The sequence below is a fragment of the Manacus candei genome, unplaced genomic scaffold (assembly GCF_025592945.1).
Source record: "Manacus candei isolate 608988 ecotype Guabito, Panama unplaced genomic scaffold, ASM2559294v1 h1tg000037l, whole genome shotgun sequence".
NCBI lineage: Eukaryota > Metazoa > Chordata > Aves > Passeriformes > Pipridae > Manacus > Manacus candei.
The window spans coordinates 12,893,311-12,920,432 of NW_026138085.1; the positions used below are offsets into that span (position 1 = coordinate 12,893,311).

The following is a 27,122-nucleotide window of genomic DNA, read 5'->3' on the forward strand; positions in this document are numbered from 1 at the left end:
ATGGCTGTAGATCCAACCACGGTTATTCTCCATAGTCAAGCCCCCCAACCACCAGGAGCTGCCTGTGCTCAGCTGCCCCTCCTGCCCTGGGGTTCAGGTGACTTTGGACCCACACTTCTCATAAGTCTGCAAAAGCCTTCAACTTTAAACATTTTTTTCCAGAGCTTCAAAAGACGAACCTTTTAAAGCAATGATTTTTCCAGCAGCCCTCTAATGACACACTGCAACGGCATGAATTATTCAGCAGTGTGAGGATAAGCCGAGCTGCGGCGATGCTGGCACAGCGCCCCTCTCCCAGCGTGGGCTGGCTTTTGCTCCTTTGATCTCTTGGGCGGATCAGCAGCAGCTCAGCATCCCCCACTGGCACATGCCAGGCTCTTTTTTCAGCTGCAGCCCCACTTTTGGCATAAATCAGGCTGCTAGGTCGCAGGACACAGCTGAGAAAACAAGGCACAGCTTTGTGGGGCAGAGAAGAGCCCAGCCCTGAAAGCCCATATAGGCTCTGCCCACAACCTACTTGCACAAATGAGGTCAGAAGAAAAATCACAATTTTCTGAGCAGCAAAGCTGAAACATTTCTATTTGAAACCCTCAGGAGAAGTCGTGTGTGCTGCTGTGGGGGTGGGCACAGCACAGGGTGTGATCCTGGCTGGGCTCCTCATGCCCTGCTCTCACATGGATGCCTTTTGGAAGAGAAACCCCCATTTTCATACCCCAAAGCCTTTACACATAAAAAATAGATCATATTTATTGATTAAAGTAAGATACATGATTCAGGTGCAGCACCAGCTCTCCCACTGGGCAGCTACACACGCTGACAATATCCATAGGCACGAGACATGGACATGACCATTGCTATATTTACACAGACAATTTTCTTGGTTACTGAGCAGCCTACAATACACAAGTGTCAAGTTTTCGTGTCCATCGGGTCCTGTGTCAGCCCCTCCTGGCTCAGCAGAGCCCCTCATGCCATGTGCCCTGCTGCCACATCTGGCCCCATCTTCAAACACCCCTGATCACCCCCATAAAAGTGAAGAGCAGCAAAAACCATTTAATGCTTCTGTGATATCTCAGTCTCCTTGGAAATTAGGTCTTCACTGCACTTCCAAAGTGAGTTTGGATGCCAGGAGCCCCACCAGCAAACCCACTGATGCCCAGTCCAGGCTGGGGACATGCCCTGGCACACAGCTGTCCCTAAAAATGTGGCCAGCCTTCTTATGGGGTACTACTGGCAGGGGAGGGGGAAGCATCAGACATCCCCTGCTCCTCACAGCCCTCCCTCCTCTGCCAAGGGTGACGTTTTGGCTCAAACCCAACCCCCAAGGGCCATGCCGGGGTTGGTACACAGCAATGGACATGAATATTGCACTTCTCCCACCTGTGTGTTCCCTGGAGCCCCTTCCCAGACCTGGGTGCTTCCTCTCTATCCCCATAGTGCCCTCCAGAGGAAGGATTGAATTAAAGCTTTGCTCTGCTCCTGACCAAGCAATGCTGGTCATGCCAAAACTTTCCCCAGCACAGATTTGGAGGAGACAAGGTAAGTCCCGAGAGAAGCAGAAAGCAGGTGAGGGGCTGGAAAGGAGCAGTGACGTGGCACAGACCCACCCACACCTGGCCATGGGTCCACACACCAGCATGGGGCACCCAGAACAGAGCCAGCACAGAGAACACAGTGCAAGGACACAAACAGCACACACGGAGGAAACAGGCTGCAGGGACACCACTCTGCACAGCCTTCTCCTCCCAGAAGCAGATCAAACACCAAAAATAACCCCAAGCCTCACTCATCCTCCACCAAAGATAGGAACACAGCCCATTGCTGCTGTACCCACCCACCTTTCCCACCACCACCAGCAGCCTTTGCCCACACCCAGGGAGACAGGGCTGCACTGGGATGCAGGATAAAGGCTCTCCAGAGCAAGCCACAGTGCTGTTGGTGTTTGGGAGATGCTGCTTTAGCAGGGAGGAGTTCGGCCCATTCCATGGAGGATGCATTTTATCCCTTGTCTTAAAAAAATAGAAATCCAGCAGAAAGGCAAAGAGACTGTAGGGAGGAAGGAAAGCAGCAGCATTGCAAGGACTGTCTCTGCCAGGCATGCACCAGCCACAACGCAAGGAGCAACAGGAGTGCAGGGAGAGAGAGCTGCATCCTACAGGAGGAGAGGAGCTGAGCGGAGGCAGAGGATACAGAAGGAGTGGGACCAGGAGAGAAAGGGTTAAAAAAAGAAATATTATGGTATTTTTGTGTCTGATTTGACATTCAGTGTCAGCCTGCAGGCACAGCCAGAGCGTGCCGGGGCCAGCTCAGGCACTGTAAACAAGGTGATGTATTTTTGTGGCATGCAGGCAACATGTGGTGACCCCCAGGGACACCCCATCCCACGCAGGGAAAGGGCTCCCAGCCAAAGGTGACCAGCTCAGCCCCTCATTATGGCACAGCCTGTTTGCTCTCTGCATGCCTCAGTTCTCTAACGTTTCTGAAAGCCAAGCATTAGGTTGTGCGCTGGATGGGGATAAAGGAGTGTCACTACTGAAAGCGTGGCCCAGGCCCTGCTCAGCCTTCCTGCTCAAGGCAGCTGGAAACAGAGTTGGAGCACAACAGGAGCCAATGCCCACAACTGGGGATCCCATAGCAGGAGAGCTGTGGGCCCCAGGATGCTCCACACCTCCAGCTCTGCCCACCCTCCCCACAAGGCCAGGGTGAGGAGGCAGCTCCACACTCACTAACCTGAGCTGAGGTTTGTCTGTTGCTGTAAAAATAAAGTGCTCAGGGGAAAAAAAATAAAAAACAACAAACTGGCACAAAAAAAGAGCAGTCCCTGTTCCCCACCCTGACTGAGGAGCGGGGGAAATACGGAAAGTTTGAGATTTAAAAAAATAAAATAAAATAAAATCTACATCCCTGGGATTCCTCACCTCCCAAAGTGACTATTTACACAGGTGCCAAGGGGCTGTTTTGCTGGACCAGCTGCCCAAGGAGCCTCTAGGGAAGACGCCACCCCAGCCTGGATCCCACCTTCCAGATATATCCCAGTGTGGGACCCTGCTGCAGCTGGGCGGCTGTGGCAGTGGGGAGCCCTGTCCTCTCATGGATCAAACCCACTACACTTCCCGAGAGGAGAGGGGAGGGGAGGCCATTCCCAGGAGAGCAGCGCCCAGCACCTGTGCACCCCCAGCAGGGCACCAGGGGCGGGGGGGCCGTCACTGCACCATGACAGTGGTGGCATTGACGACGGTGGTGGCGGGCGCCGCCAGCTCCACCAGCGCCTCGTACGTCCCCACCACAAAGCCCACGAAGCCAAAGAGGCTGATGGCGACGTCCTTGGCGATGACGAGGGGGTGGATGCCTTCGGAATAGTAGGTGGCGATCTCCAGCAGCGGGGGGAAGATGAGAGCCAGGGCGCTGCTGCTGACGGAGCCCACCAGGGAGATGACGATGTCCAGGCGCGGGATGAGGATGGCCAGCACGCCTGGAGAAGGAACAGACACAACCATCAGAGCTGCCGGCTCCCAGACACCAAAACCCCACTGCAGGGATGCCACAGGCTGGAGTCAAACCTCTGCCCTCCTCCCTGACAGAAGACACGGCTGAGTACTTTTCCATATCTTCCTCCCCTAGAAGCAATTAAGCTGTTGCATTAATGAAGTGCAGCACAAAGACTAAACCCTTTTTGTTGCCCTGGGCTCCACCAGCACAAGCTCCAGGGCTGAGCAGGATGGATGCCACGGGCAGAAGAGCAGCTGCCAGCATTCCCGACCCCCCTGCTGAAAGCCAGCACTCCTGTTCCCCACACCTGGGGAGCCATAAAGCCTCAGAAACCCCATAAAAGCAGGAGATGGGAGGAAAAAGGCATCTCCCCCCACCCCAAATCAATCCATGTGGTTTGCACACGTTTAGAGCTGCTCCAGCAGCAGCACGCCCACGGCATAGCCCAGGGGAGAACATTTGTTAGGTGCAAACTACAGCCAAGGAAAATCCCCCTGGGAGACTCCTGACAGCTTGCATTTAGCAGTGCGAGCTCCAGCATATTCCTGCTCCCCTTCCTCCTGCACAGGGCCAGGGGAGGAGAGAAGGATAGTGCCTACAACCATGGCAGCTGCAGCTCTGGTGGAGGAGGGATGTCTCAGGGCTCCTTACTGGAGGGATTTGTTCACTCCCTGGACATCAGCTGCAGGCTACTGGAGCCTCCCTGAGCCAAAGATCACCCATGGCACTGCAGGAGAAGGAAGGCTTGGAGATTGACTGTGCCACCACTGCAGCCCTGCTGTCATCTGGATAAGCCTAGAGACAAACCATCCCTCCACCATGGGAAACAGCAGCAAAGGTCCTGAGCTGCTGACCTGGAGGCAGATTATCCCGGTGCTCAGCCCTGCACAGAGCCAAAGGAGTGCCCTGCCAGGTCTCTGCTGCAAACAGCATCCCTGTTCCAGCAGCCTGGGTGGAGAGCAGAGCAGCGCACCTCCAACAGCATCCTCAGCCCACCCCATACTACTCTTTGGACTCAAAAGTAAACAAAATTATTAACTCCCTGCTAAAACAAGCAGAACTGAAGCACCAGCTGCAGCGCTCAGCCTCCGGGGCAACGGTCCTGCTTCCAGCAGGTATTAATTCAAAGGGTTTTTAAGTGTGCTGGTTTTGAAGTCTAAGCTTGAAAGACACCCAAATACCAAATTGCATCCTCTCCATCTCCCTCTTAGGGAGGCAAAGCCCTGATGTGGGCTTGTTGTTCGGCCACACAATCATCCAATGAATATTCATGCAGCTCCCCTAATTGCTTTTATCCTTCAGTAGCCACAGAGATCCCTTACATAGAAGGATGAGGGGAGGAGGTACAAAGGAACCAGCATCCTTCCACCAACACCTCTGCTGCCTCCCTACCCCCAAAAGAAAGGGTACAGCCAATACTGATGCCTAAAGCCATCCCATCACTCCAAGCTTTCTCTTCCCTGGCCTGGCACACCCCATCGCCCTCTGGGAGAGGCTCCCACCCCCCAAGCAAGCTCTGAGCACCCAGTCCAGCATGGCAGGATTTCATCCCTGCCCCCTCTGTGGACATCAAGGCCCCAGGAACTCAGCTTGGGGGAGATGGGGCTTTGCCCCCCTCTGTTAATGCAGCGCTTCTGGCCCATCATTAGCGAGAGCCCAGGAACAGCAGCACCTTGCTCTGAGCCAGCTCCAGCACCCTCGAGTTACCACCACACTCTTCTCAAGTCCAAACCAGAGCCAGCTGGGATGTGGGGCCAGGTCCCTGATGCTTCATCTCTGGTGCATCAGCAGCGTCAAGCCATGGAGAAAAAGCTCCATCTCGGCACATGACGCCGGGGAGCTCAGCCAAGCGTCTCAGCTGTGCTGACAACAGCAAGGGTTCAGCCTTCAGGAATCAAAGCCAGCCAAAATCAGATACCTCTGCACCTGATATGCTTCACACCTTTCCCAGAGGTCCACCAGGCTCGAGCCAGCAGCCTGCTCCACCAGAGCCTCACTGCAGGCACCACATACCATCAAGGGAAGGGGACCGTGTGGGGCTGATCCAGGCAGACCTGCCCTGTAGCACACCAGGGCTTTGGTTATGGGTCACCTACTACTGTCAGCTGTCCCCTGCTGTGCTACACGCTGCAATGACTGCATGGGTACAGGAACATCTGATCCTTCATGGTCAGTGACTCCTTTGCAGCTGTGTCCCCATCCCACAGGCACGAGGAGCCTGGCTGCACACACTGCCTACCAAAAACAGCCTCTGCTCTGGGCTGCCCTGGCACCAAACCAGACACTGGGCATTTCATGCAAAGCCTGATGGGACTTGATGACCCACAGAAGTCCCACCAGGAAGATCCCAGGCCTGATGCTCCACAGGGATCTGCCACTTCAAAACAATGGAGGAAGTTTACTACTCCTCCACTGAGAAGTCCGATCCCATACAGAGCAGGCAGAGGACCACTGCTGCTGCAGCTCAGAGGCCACCTTGGCCCCCTGGCTTGCAATAGCCAGGCCCAGGGACTGCCAGCTGGGAGGGCTTGAGCAGCAAGCCCAGAGACACTGGGGCAAGGGGCGAAGGCTCACAAAATCGCCAGCCCACAGCAGGAAGGAGGTGCCAGGTCCTCAGAGGGAAGCTCAGACAAGCTGCTTTGCACTCACATGTGAGACAGACCAGGGCCAGCCTGAGGAGCAGGTTGACCACCAGGCCCCAGCGCTCCGACACCCGGGCCACGAGGGGAGGGATGATGATCTCGGCAGGAACATAGAACTGCACAGCGTAGGTGAAGAAAATCCCGAAGGAGAAGAGCAGCTTCACAGCTTGGTACAGCCTGAAAAAGGAGAAGGACACAGTGAGACAGGCTCTTGGTACAGCTTGGTACAGCCTGGTACAGCCTGAAAAAGGAGAAGGACACAATGAGACAGGCTCTTGCTCCAGCCCCCACGGCACCAACGACAGAAATTAGAAGAGGAACGCTCTGCAAGGACTTTAGTGTGCTAGTGGTCTCTCCTAGAAAATTAGAGGTGATGCATTTAACTCACAGAAACCTTTCTTGAGCAAGGGATAGCAAAGACAGTGCAACCTCCAAGCTGTGTGGCAACATGCCCCCACACCTAACCAGAGGCTTCAGTCCCGGCTTTGCGTAAGGAACCGTCAGACCAGCAGCTGGGCTGGCAGTCTGTCAAGTGCTGCTTCCCTTTGGGAAAACTTGAGGGAACAGATATTGAGAGCAACCAGCAAACCACTGACCTGCTCCCAACTCATTCAAAGGCACAGGGAAAGCAGAAGTGTCCCTGGCCAAGTGACCAGGAGCCTAACTTGTTCCTCGACAATTTAAGGCACCTTTCTATGTTTCCAGATGCTCACATGTGCCACACTGCCCTTGGCTGCACAAAGTAACACGTCCTCTGGGTACCTGGCTCCCTATGGACAGGGATACAGTCTCCGTATCACCCTCTCCACTTCCACCCACTTCAGTCCAGGCTGGACTCTGCAAGGTCTGCAGTGACACAGGGTGGCCTTTCCCACAACCACCCCCCATAGACAACACCCAGTTGATCACTGGTATCTGCTGTCCTGACTTTTGGCCAGAATGAAGTTGCATCCATTACCCATCCCTAGAAGTTCCTCACCTTGACCTTTGCTAGCAAAATCCAGCCTCTGACAAGGAGAGACTACAAACTCCAGGCTCGTTCAGCATGTCAAGAAGGTTAAAGGGGGTGTTATTGCTATTTTCAGCTACCTAATAGGAGGCATGGAGAAGACAGCAACGGGCTCTTCTTGGAGTTGCACAGCAGAAGAACCAGGGCAACGGGACAGAACTGCATCCCCAAAGGGTGGTTAAGGACCAGAAGAACGGCCTGGAGAGGTGGGGAACCTCTGTCCTTACTGATGCTCAACATTTAAGCTGGCCCTGCTTTGGCAGGTGAGAGGACCCAATGATCTCCCGGTGCCCTCTCCAAACTCAGTTACTCTGTGATTCCACAAGCAAACTGATCACAAAGTTATCACCAGAGTGTGCATGCTCAGCCACACATGACAAGTGCACAGTAGCCTTGAGCTGCCAACCCACAGCTGGCATATCTTATCACTGTATTCCCAGGTAAGTGATGCTGTAAAGCCATAAAGTGCTCCAGGGCAATCCACGATCAGTATCTGTTGCTAACAGAAGGAGGCTGTGTTCATGTCCTGCACAGGTCAGGAGCCAGGACAACAAGCTCAAAGGGCATTTTAAATACCAAGAAGAGGAAGAGCTCAAGCACCAGCTTTGATCAACAGAAAACACAAGTTCATGTGGGGCCCTGGAAAGGCACTGCTCGGCCAACCACACCAACGCCTTCTTCACCCAGACTGCCAGGTCAGGCCATCCCAAAAGGCTGCAAAAAATGAAATACCCTCTTGAGACCATAAGCTCTGTCATTACCTATTTCAACCAGCCACATGCAACCCAACAGCTTCCCCCTCACTACTGCATTTCTGCACTCTCCAGATGGTGCGGTGAAGCAACCCTTTTGAGGAGGCAAGGAGGGATTTCTGCACAGCAGCACAGTATTTTGGACACTGTGGTTAGACCTGGCCACTGGGAACCGACACACTCCTCGTTTGAGGAAGCTGCGGTTATAGAGAAATGAGGCTGGAAAAGTCCTTAGTCATCCTGTAACTCAACAACTCTCGAGACATTCATCAAATCTGTTCTAGAGACCTCCAGGCAACAGCTACAGCCAAGGCAGGCTGCAGCACCTCCACCACAGTCCTCACCTTGTCTCTCACGCTGCAGGAAAATCCCAGGACTTCTCACCCACAGCCCTGTGACCAGCTACTGCAGCCCAACACCTTTTTACTGCCAGGGAGAAAACCTGCAGGTGAGGCAGGATGAGCAAAACACTCATTTCAAGAGCAGGTCTTTACCCATCACCTATGGTTTATGGTACGGGAATGCAGCAATCAAGGCTTTATTCCAGTATCCCAGCCCTTACTTGAGATAATCCATTTCCAGGTCTAACATTTACAGCCTCCATTGAATGTTCTGCCATGAGATAACGTGCACAAACACCAGAGTGTTCTGCGTGCCCAGTCACAAGGACCACAGCATGCCTTCCCTGGCAGCTGCCCACAAGGAGCCCTGCCACATGCCCAGGATTCCCCAGACACTGCTTCCAAAGGGCTATTCTCTTCTCACTACCCAAAAAACCCTATGGTTATTTTCAGAAGAGTACTTAGACAGAAGGTGTGGATACTCCTAGAAGCATGCATTTGCAATAGAACCTCTCTGTAGCCTAGCAGGTCACAGTAATCCCATTACTTTCCTTTTAAGGGAACATCATCCTTTAGAGCAGGCAGAGCTGCAATTCCCTGCAGAAGGCCCTGTGCAGCATTTCAGGCCAGCAGACATCGTTGCAGGCTGTGGCATGCAGAGCCCAAGACCTGGAAATGACCTGCTTTCTACCTTCAGGAGAAGCAGCAGCACTTCATCCCCTTCACAACACACTTCAGTTTACTGAGCAGAAGGGATTCACACCTACTGTGCTTGGCACGGTGGGATTCAGACCTCCCAATGGCACAGGCACACCCTTCCAGCAGCCCCATCCCTCCTCACTGAGAGCAGGGACCTGGCAGAGCTCCCAGCTCCTGCAGGGGACAAGACAAGGCTCTCAGCAGGAGCAGGACCTTCTGTCACACCACCACCAACATCCAGCAGTGCAGTCACTACACAGACCCAGCATGAATGAATGTCCACGAGCTCTAGCTGAAAGAAACCCACACAGCAATAATTAAAGCAAAACTAGGCTCTGTTTTGGTCAAATCTTTGCCTTCTCCAGAGCCCCAGCTGCATGGCTCTGCAGGGTCAGCATGAGGAAGCCCCCCAGTGACTCAAAACTTGAGTCCTGCCCAAATTTACTCCAACAGTGAGCGGGGAAGACGTAGCAAGTCACTCTTGTCTCTTGCAGGATCTCAAGCCAGCAGAGACCATCAAAGAGAAACTGCTGAATTTCAGAGTGCTCCTGGGCAAACCCAGAGAAACTGGTGCTGCAGGACAGCTTCCCAAGAAATTTCATGGCATCAAAGCCAACACTCAGCCCCAGCTCCATACCACAAGTGGTACCTCTGCAGTGTGTGCAGAAGAGCTCCAGCTCCTCCTTGCCCATCAGCACCACATCCTGCCACCCAGACACCCCAAAGCAGTGTGTCGTAAGAACAGATCGTTACTTTCAGGACTTTCTCAATAATCCCAAGCAGAACAAGCTGGAAAAGGCATTTCCTCTCAATATTTGCACACTCCACACTTCTTGTCCCAAAGGTAAGAGAAACTGCTTGCATTTCTCCTGCAGGATGAATACGGAGCCGTGGCACTGAGCAGTCACCTGTCCCCAGGGTCAGAGCAGCACAGCCCAGGTAGCTGCTGCAGCAGCCACCATCCCTGGTAAGAGGAGAAACAACCCCTCTGGGTAGGCAGGCAAGGGGTCAGGGCACATGTATTTCCACAGGGCTCCAGACAACGACTGAAGTCTCTCAAGAGGCCTTGCCAGATCCCAGAGGACAGACAGGTTTGGGGAGCTGCAGAGCTCAGCCCCCATGGGAAGGAAGGGGCATCCTCACAGCACCAGCACTCACAGGCCAAGTGTTGGCTTGAGATAAGCCACATCCAGGCACAACGTGAAGCCCAGAAGTGGGGGTTTGAGCTCCAGGGCTGCAAACAAGGAATGCAACCCACGCGTGGAGACATCACATCTCGCCCCCTCTGGGAGCTCCCAGCTTTGGGTTAGTTTTCCATGTGCTTCATTTGAGGAAGAGAAGTGGCTTTTGCACAGCTTAGAGACCTTTTGGTACAGCCACACTGGGGTTGTAATCAACATCCACCAGTCAGAGGATTGCTTAGCCCCCAGAAAGGTGCTAAAAGACTCCAAGAAAAAGGCAGGAGCTGTACCTACCCAAGCAAGGACCACCAGGCATCCCAAGGAATCAGCCTGAGCTCCAAAACCAAGCTCAGACCCCACAGCTGTGAGCCTCTCTCCACCCCATACATCAGACAACCCTTGTCAAGCTCCATGGGACAGTTTGGCTGTGGCATGTTTGAACCTTCCACAAGCTCATCCAGATTTGTTCCCTTAAGGAGCAACATCCCCCACTGCCTCCTCTCCCACCTCCCTGTCCAGGACCCTCCTTCCTTGCCCCCCAGCCCCTCCACTCCCCCTGGGGACTCACCAGCAGTTGGGCAGGTTGAGTGTTATGCTGCCCTGAATGTCCGCCCCAAAGCGCAGGTACCCCAGGACACCGAGGCTGATGTACAAGATGGTGACAATGGTCATCCCCACATAGAGGACGATGGGGAACTGCTGGGGCTTCTTCATCTTGTTTTCCAGAGGCAGCACCTGGGAGAGGAGGAAGGGGAGGTTGATGACAGAACAGCAGGTTGCCTCCATCCCTCTATACCCCTCAGCCTCAAAAAGTAGCAGGGGCAGCCCCATGGTCATGCCAGGGGATGGGATGGTCACATGGAGCCCAGAGAACCTGGCTGAAAAAGCCACTGTACTGAAGATCCGACTTCTGTGCTTACATTGGAGACCTTCACTTACTCCAGCAGGTCACCCGTGCCCCTGTCTTAACGATGGGATCTGCTCCCTGCTCTCGGCAGGAGCTGTGCCTAGAGCTGCCAGGCATCTTGGGGCAATGCCAACCACCCCATACCTTGGGTGCATTACACTCTGCACCCCAAAACAGCACGGCCATGCCCACTATGTTACATTGCCCTATCTTCCCCAGCAAAACCTGGAAAGACCAAGACAGACTCTCCTCTCCTATCAAGCTTATCCGGACACATTTCAACCAGGCAGGACAATAAAAAGGGGAAGGACAGAGGTAACTCTTTCACTACACTATTAATTCTACACTACTAACACTAAATACAGGCCTTTGGCAAACATTTTTATAGCTGTCCTTGGCTTTCAAACCCTTGGAGTGGATTTCAAGAGACACAGTGGTAAAGCTGGCGAGGAGGCAGGACAAGAATAGCTTTTATTTGCTTCTCCACCTCCAAGTCATGCAAGGAAGACAGCATTTGTGCCTCAGTGCTGGCAAGAGCCCTCTGCCCTGGGCATAGCATTCAGTAAACACTCCTCCAGTAATGGATTTGGCCCTCTCCAGGCCTGTGTTTACACAGCCAGCTTATATTAAGAGATGAAAACATTTTTTTCTCCTTTGAAGGGAGCTCCCGGAAACAACCCACAACATCTTAGGGAGTCATTAAGCTCTCCACCCACCCACCCAGCTTTTTTCACAGACACAGTTGGTCTATTTACAGCATCTTCTGTGAGAGGTCCATGCAAATCCAGCCCCACGGCAGGCTGGGGCCACACAGCTGCCAAAGGGAGATCTCAGTGCCTCTGCAGCAGGGTGGGAAGGAAAGGATCACATCTTTTTATGCTGTGCTTTTTGGCCTTCCATTTGGGCAGCTTCAGGATCCAGCCTGGTAACAAGACTCAGGACAATTCCTCATCTGCAGGTCAGCCAGCACAGCCCAAGGCAACTGCCAGCGTGACTCCCAATCTACTGCCAGATAAAGCCACTTTTAAAGCAGCAACCAGCCTCCCGAGGTTTGGAGCACATGCTCCTCCAGCCTCAGATGGAAGCAGCAGGGTTTGACCCAGGAGATAGCCTGGAGCCAAAGCCAACAGCATCACCCAGAATTTGGGCTACTGTCAGAGAAGTTCAGCTGCAAATGCAGCTGCAACACAGAGCAGGTGCTGTGGCAAGTCTGAGCAGGGGCTGAGGCTCCCGTGCAGCTCCTGTGCCACACGCCGAGACTCACCACCCCGATGCCTTCGAAAGCGAAGATCGCGGTGCCAAAAAACAGGGGGTAGGTCTTCCAGGCTGCTGCTAGAGGCAGGTCTCTGGGATCAGGAATGTCCTGGAAAAAAGCCCACACAGAGTTCAGACACAGGGAAGGTGGGGAAGGCCTGGCCTGCTCCCATCCCTCCCTATCACAGCCCCACGCCGCAGGGGAAGCCTTGTGGAGCAGAGGGTAACCACTGTGCCCATGGGAGCAGGCAGCACCCCACAGCATGGAAACACCCTGCTGCTGAACTCCCTCCACGGGACATCCCAGAAATGAGAGAGGGGAGCCCTTACACACGTACCCTGACGATGTACTGGTAGATCACAACAAGGCTGACAAGCATGGCCACGTTGGCCAGCATGGAGAAGACAGACAGGACCTTGAGATTCTGGATGAATGAGAGCAGCACCACGAAAGGCAGGATGGAAAGCATGTACAGCCGGGAGTCCATGGTGGGGGTCATCACCACCGTCCTGTTCGAGCTGCAGTCATTGGTGGTGCCATTTGCAGCAGAGACGACCTGGGGAGGCACAGGAAGGCCTGATGAACCAAGGTCTGAGAGCCACAGACCTTGGCAGACCATCCCAAGTGGGTACCCCATCAGCTCACTTCAAACACAGTTAGCTGACTAAAATCAAAGCAATACGGCTTTACAGGTAGTCTTGAAGCAAATCCCTTGCAGGGAGCAGAGGAAGACACTGAGTTATGGCACCTGAGTCAGGACAGCAAATCTTGACCAAGCCCAGGCTCGCCGGGCAGGAGAATCTGATAGCTGGGTGCAACGAGGGCAGAGGGTGGTTTGCACTGCCCACCAAGGCCAGTCGGGAAGAGAGGAAAGAGGTATTAAGTTCTGTTTCCTCAAAGGTCCTTTTTCTCTTGCTGCATGAACCTGTCATCTATGTCACACAGCCCTTCAGTCACCCAATGCTCTGTTCACATGCAATGACATCTGGAAGATACTGCTGGGCCCCAATTTTGATTTCTTCATGAGGAACCACCCTTTTCTTAGGGTCTTTCATTCCAAAGGCACTCCAGGCCATGTGCTCAGCTCTAGAGACAGTTTTGACCCAGGAAGTGGGTCGCTGAGCCATCCCCCCCAAGAGCATGGGCACGCTGTGGGTCACCAATACAACGATGAACAAGTTGGTTCAGGTACCAGGTCCTGTCTGGCCACTGCAGCAAAGGGCTCCTGAAAACTAATTTAACCTGCTCCACAGCAAGTCCTGCCCCTAGAGAGCTCTGCACAAACCACAATCCTCTGTGGGAGAGGGCAGTGCAGAGCCATGCACCCATGGGACAGCGCTGCTCGAGCCCCAGCCTGCCCTGTCTCTCTGTGGCTTGCTCCAAAGACATTTTCCAAACCAAAGCTCTGCCCAACACAGTGGCAACTCGCCCAAGGTACCACCTGCACCATGACTCCCCATCGAACACGCTATTTCCCACCACAAAAAGAAACAAGCAACACTCCCCTCTCCCCACCCAAAAAATTCCAAAACTGAAGCCGAGGGTTTTCCCAGCTGTGGCCTAAAAAATGGGCTGGATTTGCAGGTTTCTGCAAATTTCCCTGGAAGCTTGAGCCAGCCTTCACTGCAAGGGGTAGAGCAGAAAGCACCCCTTGAAGTGGCAGTAAGGGGCCGTTCCCAGGGGGTGGAGGTCAGCCCAGCCCTGTGCACACACCCTGCTGCCTCCTGCTCTCGGGGTTGGCAGTGTCAGATCACCAATGTTCACCCATTTACTCCTCCCAGACATCCCACAGTGGGAGTCTCCTCAGCTGCTGCTCCCTGAGCAGAGGCAGAGGCTCCCACTGGCAGAGCCCCCTCTTGCTCCCCAGGAACCACCTCTGGAGCCAGTGGCCATCAGGGAAGAGCTGACCAAGGGCACAGCTGTGGTGGCAGTGACCAGACCACTGCTGCAAGAGCAGAGCAGGAACACACTGGGAACAAAGCTGAGCAGTGCCTGCAAGGCACCGAGCTGGTGGAGGCTGGGAATGAGGACTCATTATTCCCAGTTTCTTACAGCACAGGAGCCAGCCAAGCGGTTCAGGGTTTCTGTTTATTTCCTCCTGACGCCTGGCAGAAGGAAACTCTTTCTCTAAAGATGTAATTAAGCTCCAGAGCCATGGGATGAGGAAAGAAACTGGAATGCAAACAGGTCCAAGGAAAGGAGAAGAGAGGTTCACAGCAGGCCCTGGGACTCACACATTACTATCTACACCAATAAATCGATTAACTGAGAGGGGCAGGACAGCAAAGACTGTCACCTCTGTTGTCACCTCTTTGCTGTTGTTCCCTCACTGGGAATGGCCCCCACTTCCACACAGACAACCCCAACACCTCTACAAAATCACAGGGACTCTCAGAAAAACCTGCTCTGTTTGAACAGGAAAACCAATCCTCCAAAGTATCTGGGCAGAGATGCAGTACTTTCCTGAGCAGCATATCCTGTGGAAACCAGACCTTTGGTGGAGAACAGGGCAATGACACAGGAGCAAAGAACAACCCGACACCCCCTCGCCTTCCCCTTGCTCATGAAGGAGGGATAAGTCCAACCTGTCTCAGATTGTCAGCCAGAAATACAAAGTACACACAGCAGAAACCCAGCTGAGTGATGACCAGGAAAAGTCCCACCATACGCCTGGAAAGCAAAAAAAGACCATTTGTCAGCCAGAACATACAGAAATAAGAGCCCACTTGGGTTTCTTGGGGCTGGACTTGCACACTGCAGCAATGCTGCTCTCCCTGGGGTTGGGGTGTACAGGTTTGGGGTGGACACCCAGCTCACTTGTCTGAGATCAGGAAAAAGGACTGTATCTCCATCCAACCTCACAGACCTCAGGGTCTCCAGTCTTCCCCTCCCATCCCTTCCATAGGGTCAGTCTCCTTTGGGTTTAGCAACTCCAGTCTGCTGCTGAATTGTGACAGCAGGAGACAACACTCCCTGGACACAGGAATGGGTGAATGGTCCCAGCACCTGATGTGCAATATGTGATGTAATGTGGGACAAGGTGGGAGCAGGCACTGGACATGTTCCGTGTCCAACAAGATGGGCCAGCACTGCAAGACACTATTCACTCCTTTGTTATGCTGTGGAAACTTCTCCCACTCCTTTAGTCATGTCTGGTTGGGAACAGTTCTGGGTCAAAAACCCTCTGGGGGACACTGAGCACTCAGGGCAGGTGAGTCAAGTAACATTTTATGTCACTTGTGCTTATCTGCTCACACAGCTCAGTGAACAATGGCTCTTCTGTCCCAGCTGCAGCACATGCTGGTCTTAAAGACAAGTCCCTGCCCGGGGCAGGGGAGCAGGTACCTTCCCCAGATGGCATGTGTCCGCAGCCACGCACTGGGAGTTGCCTCCAGCCCGTACATCACAGCACCTCCATAGTCCACAAACTGCTTCTGGAACCTGTCCAGAGAAGAAAGAGAGATGGGACATTAATGTTAGCCCTGTCTGCTAATTCCCAAGGCAAATGATGACACTAACATCAAAAAAAGCCCTGTAAAAAAGTGCAGCAGTTCCAAACTGAGGTTTTGACATGGGCAACTTGCTGCTGGGGGGCTTCAGAAGAACTGTAGGAGCAGGAGAGCCGAGAAGGGGAGTTGTTCCTTACCTGTTGCAGAAGTGATGGGCACATTTCACCAGGATGCCCATGCAGTGCACAGCCACGACTCCCATCACCAGCAGGCTCACAGGACCCAGCTGCAGGGAAGAGAGGGGGAAGGCTGCACTCTGATGGCCAAAGGCAGAGCTGCACAGTACATTTTACTTCCAGACCAAACTCCATGGGCTGGGTGAGTGGAAACACCGCTGGAGGAGCTTGGGTGCAGCTCCAAGGAACTGGCCCCCCAGGACTGAGTAACCTGACAGAGCCACGAGCTTGGCAAGAATGATGCAAAAGAAGCAAGTTGGGGCAGTTTGGGTGTAGCAAAGCACTTCCAGGACTGCTTTCCAAACTATCTCACATGTCCCTATTATAAGGGTGAAGAAGAGGTCACGATCTGGCCCCAGCACCCTGCCTGACCCCACACAGGAAACCACAGCCCCGACTTACACATGAACTCCTCCACACCAGGCAGCACAACGCAGGAACAGCAAGAACAGTCTCAGCAGCAAAGCCACAGAGCCCAGGGTGCAAAAGTCACCAAATACTGAGAGGCAGCTGGGCAGGGAGTCAAGTCCCGACAGCGGCCATTCAAGCTGCCCAGCACCCCAGGGTCACTCTGGCTCTTGAGCTCCAGCACAGCAGGGCTGAGCTGCCTTACCAGGATGCCAGCATTCTTCACAGCCAGAGGCAGCCCCAGCAGCCCTGTCCCGACATTCCCCTTCAGAAGGTGGATCAGGGTCTGGTACCACCTGAGGGGGAGAAGATGCAGAGGTGACCATCAGCACCCAGACCATACACATTTGTAGCACTCAGCTCATCCTGTTGAGGGTCCACAGCAGATCTGATCTACTTCAGGGAATGCATGTGGAGGTCTTGATCCTGTCCCCTGCATCCAGCTCAGCCAGGTGGGACCAAGGAAGGTCTGAAGGCAAAAACTGAACAAACAGATTTTGGGCAGGCATTTGCAAAACCAGCTTCACGGCAAAACCCAGCACGAGCACAGCTCAGCACCAAGGCTGGACAAGGATCTCTCTGAGTTAAAGGGATCAGCCTCTCTTGTGCAGAGACAACATCCTCTGCCCACCTGGGCATAAGGAAGCCCCCACAGCATGGCTGCAACATGCCCACCCGCATGTTCTCTGAAGCTGGACATGCAGTTTGCTTGCCACAGCTCCCTATCAAACCAAGCTGGAGTGAGGGAATATTAGGAAAAGCAGCAATCCCTGCCTGCTGCCAGTGAGCCCAGCTTCACTAGGGAGCAAAAAGTAACACCAGGGCAGCTGCTCGCTTGATGCCAGCACCCCACAGAGGCAGGACCACAGCTCTGCCCTCACCACCCCCAGGAGAGCTCCCCATAAAACCACGGCTCCACCATCCTCCAGCAAAGCCGGCAGGGAGCCACCAGGAGCTCCTCCACCCTCCCCAGGTGCTGGGCCGGCCCGGGAGGGAGGGAAGCATCACTCACGTTGTGCCATTGGTCTCCCCGAAGCGCTGGTAGGACTCGGGGTGGGCGAAGCCGTTCATGCCGTCGGGTGGGCTCCCCTCGGGCGTGACGTCCGTGGAGCTGTAGTCATTGTAGTCCTCGCTGCGGAGGCGCCGGGTGGACATGGTCCCTGTGGGGGGAGCAGCATTAGGGGTGCCCAGCTCCACACCCCCCTTCTCGGGCTCCTTGGGGTCAGCCATGGTGCAGAGAGACCAGCTCGCACTGCCAGAGCAAGGTCTCCTCCAGGGCTTTTATACAGCCACAGGCTCCCGCCCAAGCAATCACGGAGTTGGCACGTCCTAAGGTCAAACGTGCATGGCACAGTCCCACTGGCTCTTCCCGCAAGCTCGTGCCCACGTCTTGGGCACACCCAGACAGAACGGGGTCAAGATCCCGCGGGCAGGGCCTGGATGTGCCCCACTTCATGTCAGGCAAAGCATACCCCTGCTCTAAGGGTGGCGAGTGTGGTGCCACAGCCACGAGACATGCTGGCACAGTGTCCCCAGCCCTGGCACTTGAGACTGGGGCTGTCAAGAAGACAAGGCCAGAAAAGTGCAACTGCTTTTAATCCGCACGCAGTGTGCTGCAAGGGAACAGCTTGCTCTTGCCAGGGAAGGGAAAGTTTCTTAACTTCCCTTTCTTTCCTCCTTTTTTTTTTTAATCAAGACTTTTTATTAAAAAGAATCAAAAGAAAATTGATTAGACTCCATCAGGCAGGAGCACAGACTATGAGACAGCACAACATCCACCTTAAAGGTTTCACAGCCAAGGAGGTGCCTACGAGACTAAGGGGCTTCCCAGGATGAGGCACCTGCACAGCCCAGAGCTCTTGCTCCAGCACAAACCCCAGCAGGGTTCTGCAAGCCAGGAGCATGGGCAGAAGCCCTCACCAAAGACACAGACCCCTGCCTTCATCTGGAAAACAGTCAGCTGATTCAGTTCCCACATGTGCCACACCCAGCACTCCAAACACCCACTGGGAAGGAGCACCAGAGGCAGAGGAATTATCTATCAGGCTCTTGCATCACAGCCTGGTGAGCCAGTCTCTGCCCCACAGCTCCTCTGGGCTGTCATGCCCCAGGCATCACCCCTTCCCCAGCAGTCCTGGTGCTTCCTATCCTTTCTCCCCAGCGCTGGTGGGAAACTGGGACCAAGAGGAAGCAGCAGAGAAATGTCATTACTGCAAAAAACTGGCTCATTTCCTGCCAGAGCTCCTCGTGCACCCGCCAAGTCACGCGAGCGCCTGCCGGATACAGCCCCGGCACAGACCCACAGATCTGGCTGTGCAGGAAAGGCTCAGCCCAGGCTACTTGGGTGCTTCTCCATCCCCAGAGCCCCAGGCATCCCCCAGAGCATCGCTCTGCAAACCTGGCTGGTACACGGGAAACAAGCCAAGAGCTGCATCTGCTGGGAGGGTCCAGCCTGGAGATCAGATGGGAAGCATGGAACAAGGGTTTTTCCTCAGCTCTGGATGCTCCAGATCCCAGTTGCTCTGGAGCAGTTACCCAGGCCACACCAAAGCTGCTGTATTTCCTGCAGCACCAGGCAACACCAGCAGCTGGAAGCAGCGGTGTGTCCCACGGAATACCAGCCTCTGGAGCAACAGTGAGGCCAGCTGCAGGCAAGAAGGCACTCCACAGCCACAGGCAGTACATGCATCACTCCTGCCCAGCCTCCTCCCTCGAAGCTGGGACAGGTAATCATGTCCTGAACCGGCTCTGCTGCAGGCAGGGCGATCCGGCGAGGCAGGGACCAGGAAGAGCGGCAGCAGGAGTTTACACAAGAAAAGCATTACAAGCTGTTTGTCATCGGTGCCAGGCCCAAGGGCCAGGGGAGAGACCTGGGAGGCTTTGCCAAACACCAAGGGCTGGCAGTGGGCAAGGACAGCAGGCAGAGGGGGTGCAGGGCTGGGTCAGGCATGGGCAGCCCCCCCAAAGATGGCCTGCACAGCATCTGAAGTACCCAACAGCGATGTCTTCCAGATAAACACAACACGGTGACATCACTCTGCCTGATCGCTTCCCTGTGGATTTTTTTTTTCCCCCAAGCAGGCCCATCTGCTTTTTGCTTTGAAGAGCCAGGGAAATGCATTCATCGTGACTTGCCTGCTTTGTGTCTGGATTAGAGGTTGCGTAGCAGCGGGGAACGAGCACTCGGCTCCCCCGCAACCAGCAGGAAAAAAGCTGCAAAACTTGTCTCATCCACACGATGAATACTTCAAACCAAGGCAAAACCCTACTACACCATTTCCTCGTCATTGCAAACAGCAAAGACAGGAACAGCCACATTCGGTTTCAACTTTGAAACCAACTCCTCTGCTGCATTCATGTGAATTGTTTTTCCTCATCTACACACAGGAGCAATTTCATCATCATAAGTGAAGCACCTACAAAAGCTGGGGGGATAGTGACAGCAATTTGTCCCTTACAGTGACAGCCCCCCGCCAGAAGGCAAAAACAAGATGTGACTTGCTGCTGACCCTGACAGCTCTCTCCAGCTGAGCCGTGGCTGCATGTACACGGGGAAATCTTCTGGAAAAGTGAGCTTCACAGCAGAACTCACTGCCGCTTCCCATAATGCCTGTTAAACCTTTTATTTCCAAAGCGTCGCTTGTAGTCCACCCAAGCGTGACACAGGGGAGAGCTGGCGCTGCCAGATCCCCCTCCCCTGCCTGCAGGGAAGCCACCATGCCCACGCCAGCACGACACCTCCCAGTCACAGCATCGGTCCTCTGTGCCACCCAATGCTCCCACAGCTCCAAAGACACTCCCAGACTCACCTTTCCAAGGTTTCACAGCATGGCCTGGTCCCCCCAGCCCAGCGTCTCCCCACATGGAGGCTGCTGGGCACAAACTCCCCCCCTCAGTTCCTGCAGCTCAGCTCCCCCCCCAACCAGGCTGTGCTGCTCCACTCCCTGCACCCCACAGACTGTGGGGATCCCCGTGCCCTCCCCCACTGCCACACAGCACCCCACACCCTGGTGCACACTGCAGGGGGTTGTGTCCCCTACATGGCATCCCCACACACTCCGAGGGGAACCCCAGTCTGTGCCAACACCCTGCACGGCATCACTGCACCCCCCTGGGTACCCATGTGGGGTCAAGGCAGACCCACACATTTGTGTGGGCTCTGAGCACCCTGAAGCACCTCTGTAGGCTGCCAGGACCCCCAGGGACTTCTGGGCACCCCTGCAAGCTCCCATCACCCCCCTGCACCCACTCAGGTTCCAAATACCCCCACACACATGGCCACACATACAGGCCACCAGCACCTCGAACTCCCCTGAGCACCCACGTGTGCTGCCAGCTCACTTCTGCAACCCCAGAGCCCATGCCAGCCTCCAGCACCCCCAGCGACCCCCGGACACCCATGCCAGCCTCCAGCACCCCCAGGGAACCCTGAGCAGCCACGGGCGCTGCCAGCACCCCCATGCTCTGCGCATCTGCCCGCGCACAAGGATTGCCAGCGACCCCCTGGAGCCCTGAGTCGTGTCATGGCTAACCCGAGCTCCCCCGAGCACCCACGCGGGACGGCAGCACCGACAGGACCCCGCGCACCCGCGCCGGCTACTGCGCCCTCCGCGTTCCCGGGCACCGCGCAGGCTGACAGCGGGCTGACAGCCCGCTCCCGCAGCCCCCCTGTCCCTGTCTCTGCCCCAGTCCCAGTCCCGGTCCCGGTCCCGGTCCCGCACCTCTCGGCCGTCCCGCACCGCCCGGCCCCGCCGGGCCCGCTCGCTCGAGCGCGCCGTCACGTGACACGTGGCTCAGCTGAGCGCGGCGCCTGCGCACGGGGATAGGGGCGGAGCCAAACGGCGTAAGGCGGGGCCAAGAACGGAGGGCGGGGCGGGACTAGCGGAGGCGCTGAAGGGGCGGGACCACAGGTTGTAGGGGGCGGGGCCAAGCGAGGCGGGACGGACGCGGGCGGTGGCGCCCCCTGGCATGCAGAATGATACAGGTGTCAGGATTACAGACGGTTCCTTGGATGAGTGATACTCCCTGAGCCCCCAAGCATGGGCTATGACCCCAGGGCTGTCCCTGTGTCCCCATGTCCAAAAGCAGTGCCTGCAGATTGCCTCCCTGCCCCTCACACAGGAACCAGCCTTGGGGCTGCTCACACTCAGCTCCTCTGGCTGCAACATCCTCCACCACAGACCCCACACCAGCCCCACCACTTTCGCCTCTTCCAGCTCACATCCCCATCCCCACCATTATAAGGGAAACAAATGTCACCCCACCTCACCCTCAGCACCAAGAGGTACCAGCTCTGCTTCCTGGTAAAAAGATTTATTAAGAACCTGCAGTACCTGCCCAAAAGGAGGCTGCTGCCATGGCACAGGCGCTGGTGGGGAGCAGGGACAGAGCGTTAGTTCTTCTCCAGGCAAAGCCACGGGATGAAATGAAGCCAGTGGAGGGCACAGAAAGGCAGTGGGAGCACATCTGTGTGGTGCAGGACCTCCCACAGCAGTTAAGGCATATAAAGTGCTTGTAGGAGACCAGCCCTATGGAGGGGGTAAATAACACAAGCAGGCAGGGACAGTGAGGGACATGGGTGGGTGGTGGGTCACCTGCACCTCTGCCCTCTCGGCACCTCTCACAGGGGGGTGATGTCAGACTCACGCCCTGCCCAAAGCTGCAGCAGGAAGGATGCTACCCACCCACAGCACAGTCCCCAGCCACAGCCAGGAGGTCCCCAAATAGGATCCGGGCTGCTGGTCTTCATGGTCATCTCCCATGTTCACATCATCCCACATTCAGGATGCTGCTCCGTGTTGCGGTGCCGCTCTCAGTGCATGGGAAGGATGGTCCCACTGCAGTGTCCTCTTGCCTTGGCTCAGTCCCAGTGGAAAAATGAGATAAGTGGGACTGGTCCTGGGCCAGGCTGTGCCCCAGCAGCCCATCACAGCTGTGTGTGTCCCCCTGTGGAGCGAGTGCTGCCATCAGCCAGCCACCTCTCCTGCTGCTGGGAGCATCACCAGCCGCTTGGTCCCTCGCAGGTGGGAATGTCCATGTGGGGCTCCGGTGGTTTCAGTCCTCTTGTGTTCCTGATGTTTTCTGCACGAGGGCACAGGGAGGTGCCTTCCCAGGTGCTTCTTGCCACCAAGCTGGTCTCCCGTGCAGGACAAGGATGCACCAAAGGCAGACCCGGAGGTGCTGCGTGGGGACAGGTCTTCTGCAGCCACTTTGGGAACACCTCTGCAACAAAGCCCTGTGCTCTGGCCAGAGGTGATGGGGGCAAGCAGGGACACCCTCCACAGCTAGTCCTGCATCCCTCAGCCTGCCACAGCACTTCCAAACACTCCTTCCTCCCCATGGACTGCTCCAAGAAATACTGCTTTTCCCTGGAATGTTTTTGTCTACAATTGCCCTGATAAGATTACCAAAAAAAAGAAACTGGGTAAAAAATATCTACCCCCCAGGTCACACTGAGGTTAGGCTACAAGGCCACCCTGTCCAGGCAGGTGAAACACTGGTGATGGGTTTGGGGACAGCAGGAGAACCAGAGGGGCCTTTCTGGGTGTAGCAGGGAAGGTGGCACCAAGCAGGGGCACAGAGGCTGCTTCCTCCTGACAGCAGGAGAGATGGACCTCACAGGGATGGGTTGGGATAGGACAGGGTGCAACTGCATGGGATGGGACAGGGGACCATGGCAGGGGGGAGAGGAGGGACAGTGCCCAACCCCTCAATGGGACTGCAGGGAGAAGGCCAGTTTGACACAGGCGAGCTCCTCCCCACCGTTGCTGATGACCGCACGGACACGGTAGTTGCCGTTGGTCATCCAGGAAGGCAGTTCCACGTCAGGCACGTCAAAGTCACTGGCTGGCAGGGAGTAGGAGCCCTATGGAGAGAGGGCAGGTCAAAAGATCAGCCAAAACCCCAGCCCTGCCCTGAGGGGTACAGTGGTGCCCGTCAGCATTGCCAGCACCACCCCAGGGGGTTCAGCCGTACCGCTTTGAAGGGGCAGTGGCAGGGGATGCCGTAGGTGAGCAGGGGCTCTGGGCAGGTTGTGCCAGGTGGGATGAGGTCATCAAGTATGCTGCAGACATCGTTGTAGGTGCAGCTGCCCAGCTGGTCAATGCAGGGCAGCTGGATCCAAAGCTCACCCAGCGCCTTCTCTACCGTCAGCACTGCCTGGAGGGAAGATGTTCAGCACCAGTACAACCAGCACGGGCACCCACAGCTCCTCCAGCCGGTCCCACAGCACCTCACCAGCCAACTCCCTCAGCTCCTGATCATGCAATCTTTGGGGTGTCTCTGGGGTCACTGCACACCCTCCTGCTTTCAGATCCTCTCAGCCTGCAGGTTTCTCTTCCTCCAACCTCTGGCTGGTCCCTTGAGCAAACACCACCCAGGAACCCACAGTCCCACTCCTTCCCCTTTCCTCTGCCTCTGTCCCCAAACAGGTGCTCCCATCCCTCAGCTCTGCCTCCAGGCTCCCCCAGAACACTTCCCACAGCCCCAGCCACAAAAATGGCATTGCTCAAGACAGCCTATGCACCCTGGGCAGAAACACGTGTTTCATCTCCTTCCAAAAACTTCCCAAAAAGTGGTGCAGGGCAGCCAGCACAGCCCAAGGCTCCCGCAGCAGTGCCCCGGCATGTCCTTGGAGAGAGCAGCCACATCTGGCCTCTGAAAAAGGAGTACTGCAGTGACTGCCAGGAGCACCCACAGCACTTGGGTTTCATTTCCCTCCCTGAGCCACTACGTCCCCGGGACACGAGACAGCTCAGGTGGTTTCTCCCCCTGGGACAAGGTTGGGAGGCTCCCACTGGGCTGTCAGCTCCCACCGTGGGTCTCCCCATGCCCTGTTCTGCCTTACAGAACCCGCTGTGCTCAGCCCTGCACCGCTCTGTGCCTCGCTCCCCAAGGGCTGCTCATTCCTGCACCCACTGACACACATTTCCCAGCAGCCAGTGGTTTAGGGAAGTTCTGCCCTCCCTCATCACATGGAGGCATGTCTGGCACTTACCTTCAGAGGGGAAGCCATGGTCTTTCCATTGTTGACAGCCGCACTGACACGCAGCCTCCCTGGGATGCTGATGGGGTCGGGTGCCACGGAGAGGCTCTGCACCACCACGGGGTCCGTCTTGTCACCACAGTTCTCCCAGGCAAAGCCACCAACCTGCAGCACCAGGGGACAGGAGGAGTTAGAGCCAGGGCAAGCCTCACCCTAGGTTTGCAGGAGGTTTCTCCAGTGCTGGATGTCTGATCCCCGCCAAACAACTGCTCACAAACAGCCAGAAAATTACCTTCAGCCCCTTCAAATGCCAAATAAACACAACACTCTGTATTTCTCAAAATCCCAGCTCTCCGAGCCTGAGGGCACCTCAGAAACCCTCTGTCTGCATGAACTTTACACCCAAAGGATTACCAGGCTGCAATTTCCAAATTGCCTCAGCTCTACCTCCAAACACTTCACATGTGAACAGGGCAAGAAGCATCCTTCATGCCAACAGCATTGAGCAAGGTGTATGAGGACAGGTGAGAGCAAGCTGGGACCGGGGCAGCATGGTGGCAGATGCACTGTGCAGGGGGATACTGGGGGTCATGGGGTATGCCCTTGGAGGGCCTGTGGGGTTGGCACAGCCTCCCACCTCATCCAGGATCAGCCCAGCTGTTGCAAGCCCTCATCCACCAGCTCTGGCCACCCGTTTCCACACAGGAGCAGGAATCACACTCGGGGGGCAGATGAGCCATGGTTATCCCCTGCCTGATACAGTCCAGGGGTCTGATCTTGAGCTGGTTCAGAACAAATAAGCCAGAGAAGCAGCATTATCCCATGGAATAACGAAAATCCACACATAAGGAGATATCACCTGAAGGGGGGACATCACAGGTGTGTCCTCTCCAGGCTAGGAGCCATGCTGGGAGATCTCCCCTGTTTCCTACAAGTCCCACCAGCCTCCCCAGACACCACCAGCAAAGACACTCAATCAAAGGTGGAGAGAGGGTGGCACATGTCTGCAACAGCCAGCCCTCAGCCTGCCACAGGCCAGTGGCAAGAGCCCAGCCCCAGCTCCCTCCCCGAGCAGGTTTGGCCAGAGCAGCCCGTGTCCCCATGCCATGCTGTGGGGCTCTCCCTGCCTGCTCACAGCCGCAGAACCGGTGGAGGCTGTACTGCCTGGTGCCACACGGCAGCCCCTGCGGCCACAGCGCAGCCCACGCTGGCGAGCAGCTCATCCCGCATCCTGCTCACCCGCCAGGAGCAGCCCAGGGCAGGACACTGGGCTCAAGACAAGCCGGGACACGGGCCAGGCTGCACGCTTACACTCAGCAAGAGCTGTGAGCTCCCGGCCCGGGGGTCTGCAGGCAAAGAGGCTGCAGGGAGCCGAACATCGGTGTGTGGCTGCAGATTGCTGCCCGCCGAGCCCCCCTCCAGCCTTCCCAACCGGCTCCCCCTTCCCTGGGGCAACACCAGCTTTCCTGGAAAAGAAATTGCGATACTTCCCTCCGCACCGCGTGAGAGTCACACATGATAATCAGCTATATCTTAATCAGAGCGTGTTGATGAGCCCGGCCCAGCGCTGCGTGGGAACGCGGAGGCAGAGCCCGGGTTGGAAAAGGCTCATGGAGAGGAGGATTGAGGGCCGGGAGACGCTCACCCGAAGGACGAGGCCGCTGGGCTTCTGGGTTCAGAAGTATTTGTAAACACTGGATCCCTCCTGCTCCCAGCTGAATCCCAGCCTCCAGCAGTCCTCCCCAGCGCGGGGGGCTGCAGGGTTCCAAGGGGTCCGTGGGACCCCACTCCCCCCCGCAGCCCCAGACACGCACCCACCAGCGACCTTGCCCCCGTCCTGCCAAGCAGAAAATGCTCCCGGTCTCCCGCAATCCCAGCGGGACGGTGGAATCTTCCACCTCCCCGGGCCGAGCCCCGAGCCTCTCCGGCAGCCCCCTCCGTGCCCGGAGGGGTGCGTGGCGCGGGATGCGGGGTCTCTCCTCACCTTGCTCAGCCGCCGGCCCCCGCTCTGCTCCACCAGCAGCTGCGGCTGCGGCCCGGCGAGCGCGGCCGGGACGAGCTGCAGCGCGCAGAGCGCCAGTGCCAGCCCCGCGCACAGCATCCTCCGGGAACAGGCCGGGATGGGTCCGGGGCGCGGCGGGGAGTCGCTCCGAGGAGCAGAGAGGTGAGCGGCGGGCAGGGACCGCGGTGGGACCGCGCTGGCAGCAGCAGCGGGATAAGAAGCCCCGTGCGGTGGCGATGACCCCTCCCTCCGAGCCCGGCCCACCGCCCGAGTCCCCTCCCTCCCCCGGGAATGCTCACATTTTCCCCTCCTCTTTCTCTTGCCTTTTTTTTTCCCCCCTCTCCTCCCCAGTTTCGCTGCCAAACGCAGGACTGGACTCGCAGGGATGCTGGGACGGGAAGTTGCGCTTTCCCAAGCTCCCAGGGCGGGCACTGGGGGCGAGGGCGGCGGGGGCTGCACCCACCACCCCAGGGCACGCACGTCACCCAGCTCCGGTGGATGGAGCCGATCATCTCCCCACCGCCCACCCCTCCACCCACCGGCTCTTCTCGTTCCCCGCCTGGGCTGTCGGGGGCGCCTGAGGGTGTGCGAGCGTCGGTACCCTTTTGGGTCAGTACCCAGGATCCCCACGCTCCCCCCCGCACTCGGCAAGCCCAGCGTCACCAGAGAGCAAAGAGCAACAACACCGGGGCAGCTGCTCGCTTGGTGCCAGCACCCCACAGAGGCAGGACCACAGCTCTGCCCTCACCACCCCAAGGAGAGCTCCCC

General features: G+C 56.3%; 2 protein-coding genes across 3 annotated transcripts; both read right to left on the bottom strand.

The window, feature by feature from the left end:
• Nucleotides 1-721: 721 nt before the first annotated feature.
• On the bottom strand, nucleotides 722-21,206 carry LOC127473644 (proton-coupled amino acid transporter 1-like). Of its 2 annotated transcripts, XM_051793512.1 has the most exons (11): nucleotides 21,090-21,206; nucleotides 17,381-17,528; nucleotides 16,574-16,664; nucleotides 15,922-16,010; nucleotides 15,621-15,716; nucleotides 14,861-14,945; nucleotides 12,613-12,831; nucleotides 12,285-12,383; nucleotides 10,682-10,848; nucleotides 6,139-6,308; nucleotides 722-3,472 (listed from the first exon to the last, which is right to left on the bottom strand). In XM_051793512.1, the coding sequence occupies exons 2-11, from the start codon at nucleotides 17,521-17,523 to the stop codon at nucleotides 3,204-3,206; spliced, it is 1,428 nt and encodes a 475-aa protein (XP_051649472.1). In that variant the 5' UTR covers nucleotides 17,524-17,528; nucleotides 21,090-21,206; the 3' UTR covers nucleotides 722-3,203. The 2 variants fall into 2 exon arrangements, with proteins under 2 accessions (XP_051649472.1, XP_051649471.1); XM_051793511.1 differs by lacking the exon at nucleotides 21,090-21,206 and having other exon boundaries at nucleotides 17,381-17,631.
• A 465-nt stretch (nucleotides 21,207-21,671) lies between these two features.
• On the bottom strand, nucleotides 21,672-26,606 carry GM2A (ganglioside GM2 activator). Its single transcript, XM_051793513.1, has 4 exons — nucleotides 26,337-26,606; nucleotides 24,365-24,517; nucleotides 23,344-23,526; nucleotides 21,672-23,233 (listed from the first exon to the last, which is right to left on the bottom strand). The coding sequence occupies exons 1-4, from the start codon at nucleotides 26,451-26,453 to the stop codon at nucleotides 23,078-23,080; spliced, it is 609 nt and encodes a 202-aa protein (XP_051649473.1). The 5' UTR covers nucleotides 26,454-26,606; the 3' UTR covers nucleotides 21,672-23,077.
• Nucleotides 26,607-27,122: the final 516 nt, after the last annotated feature.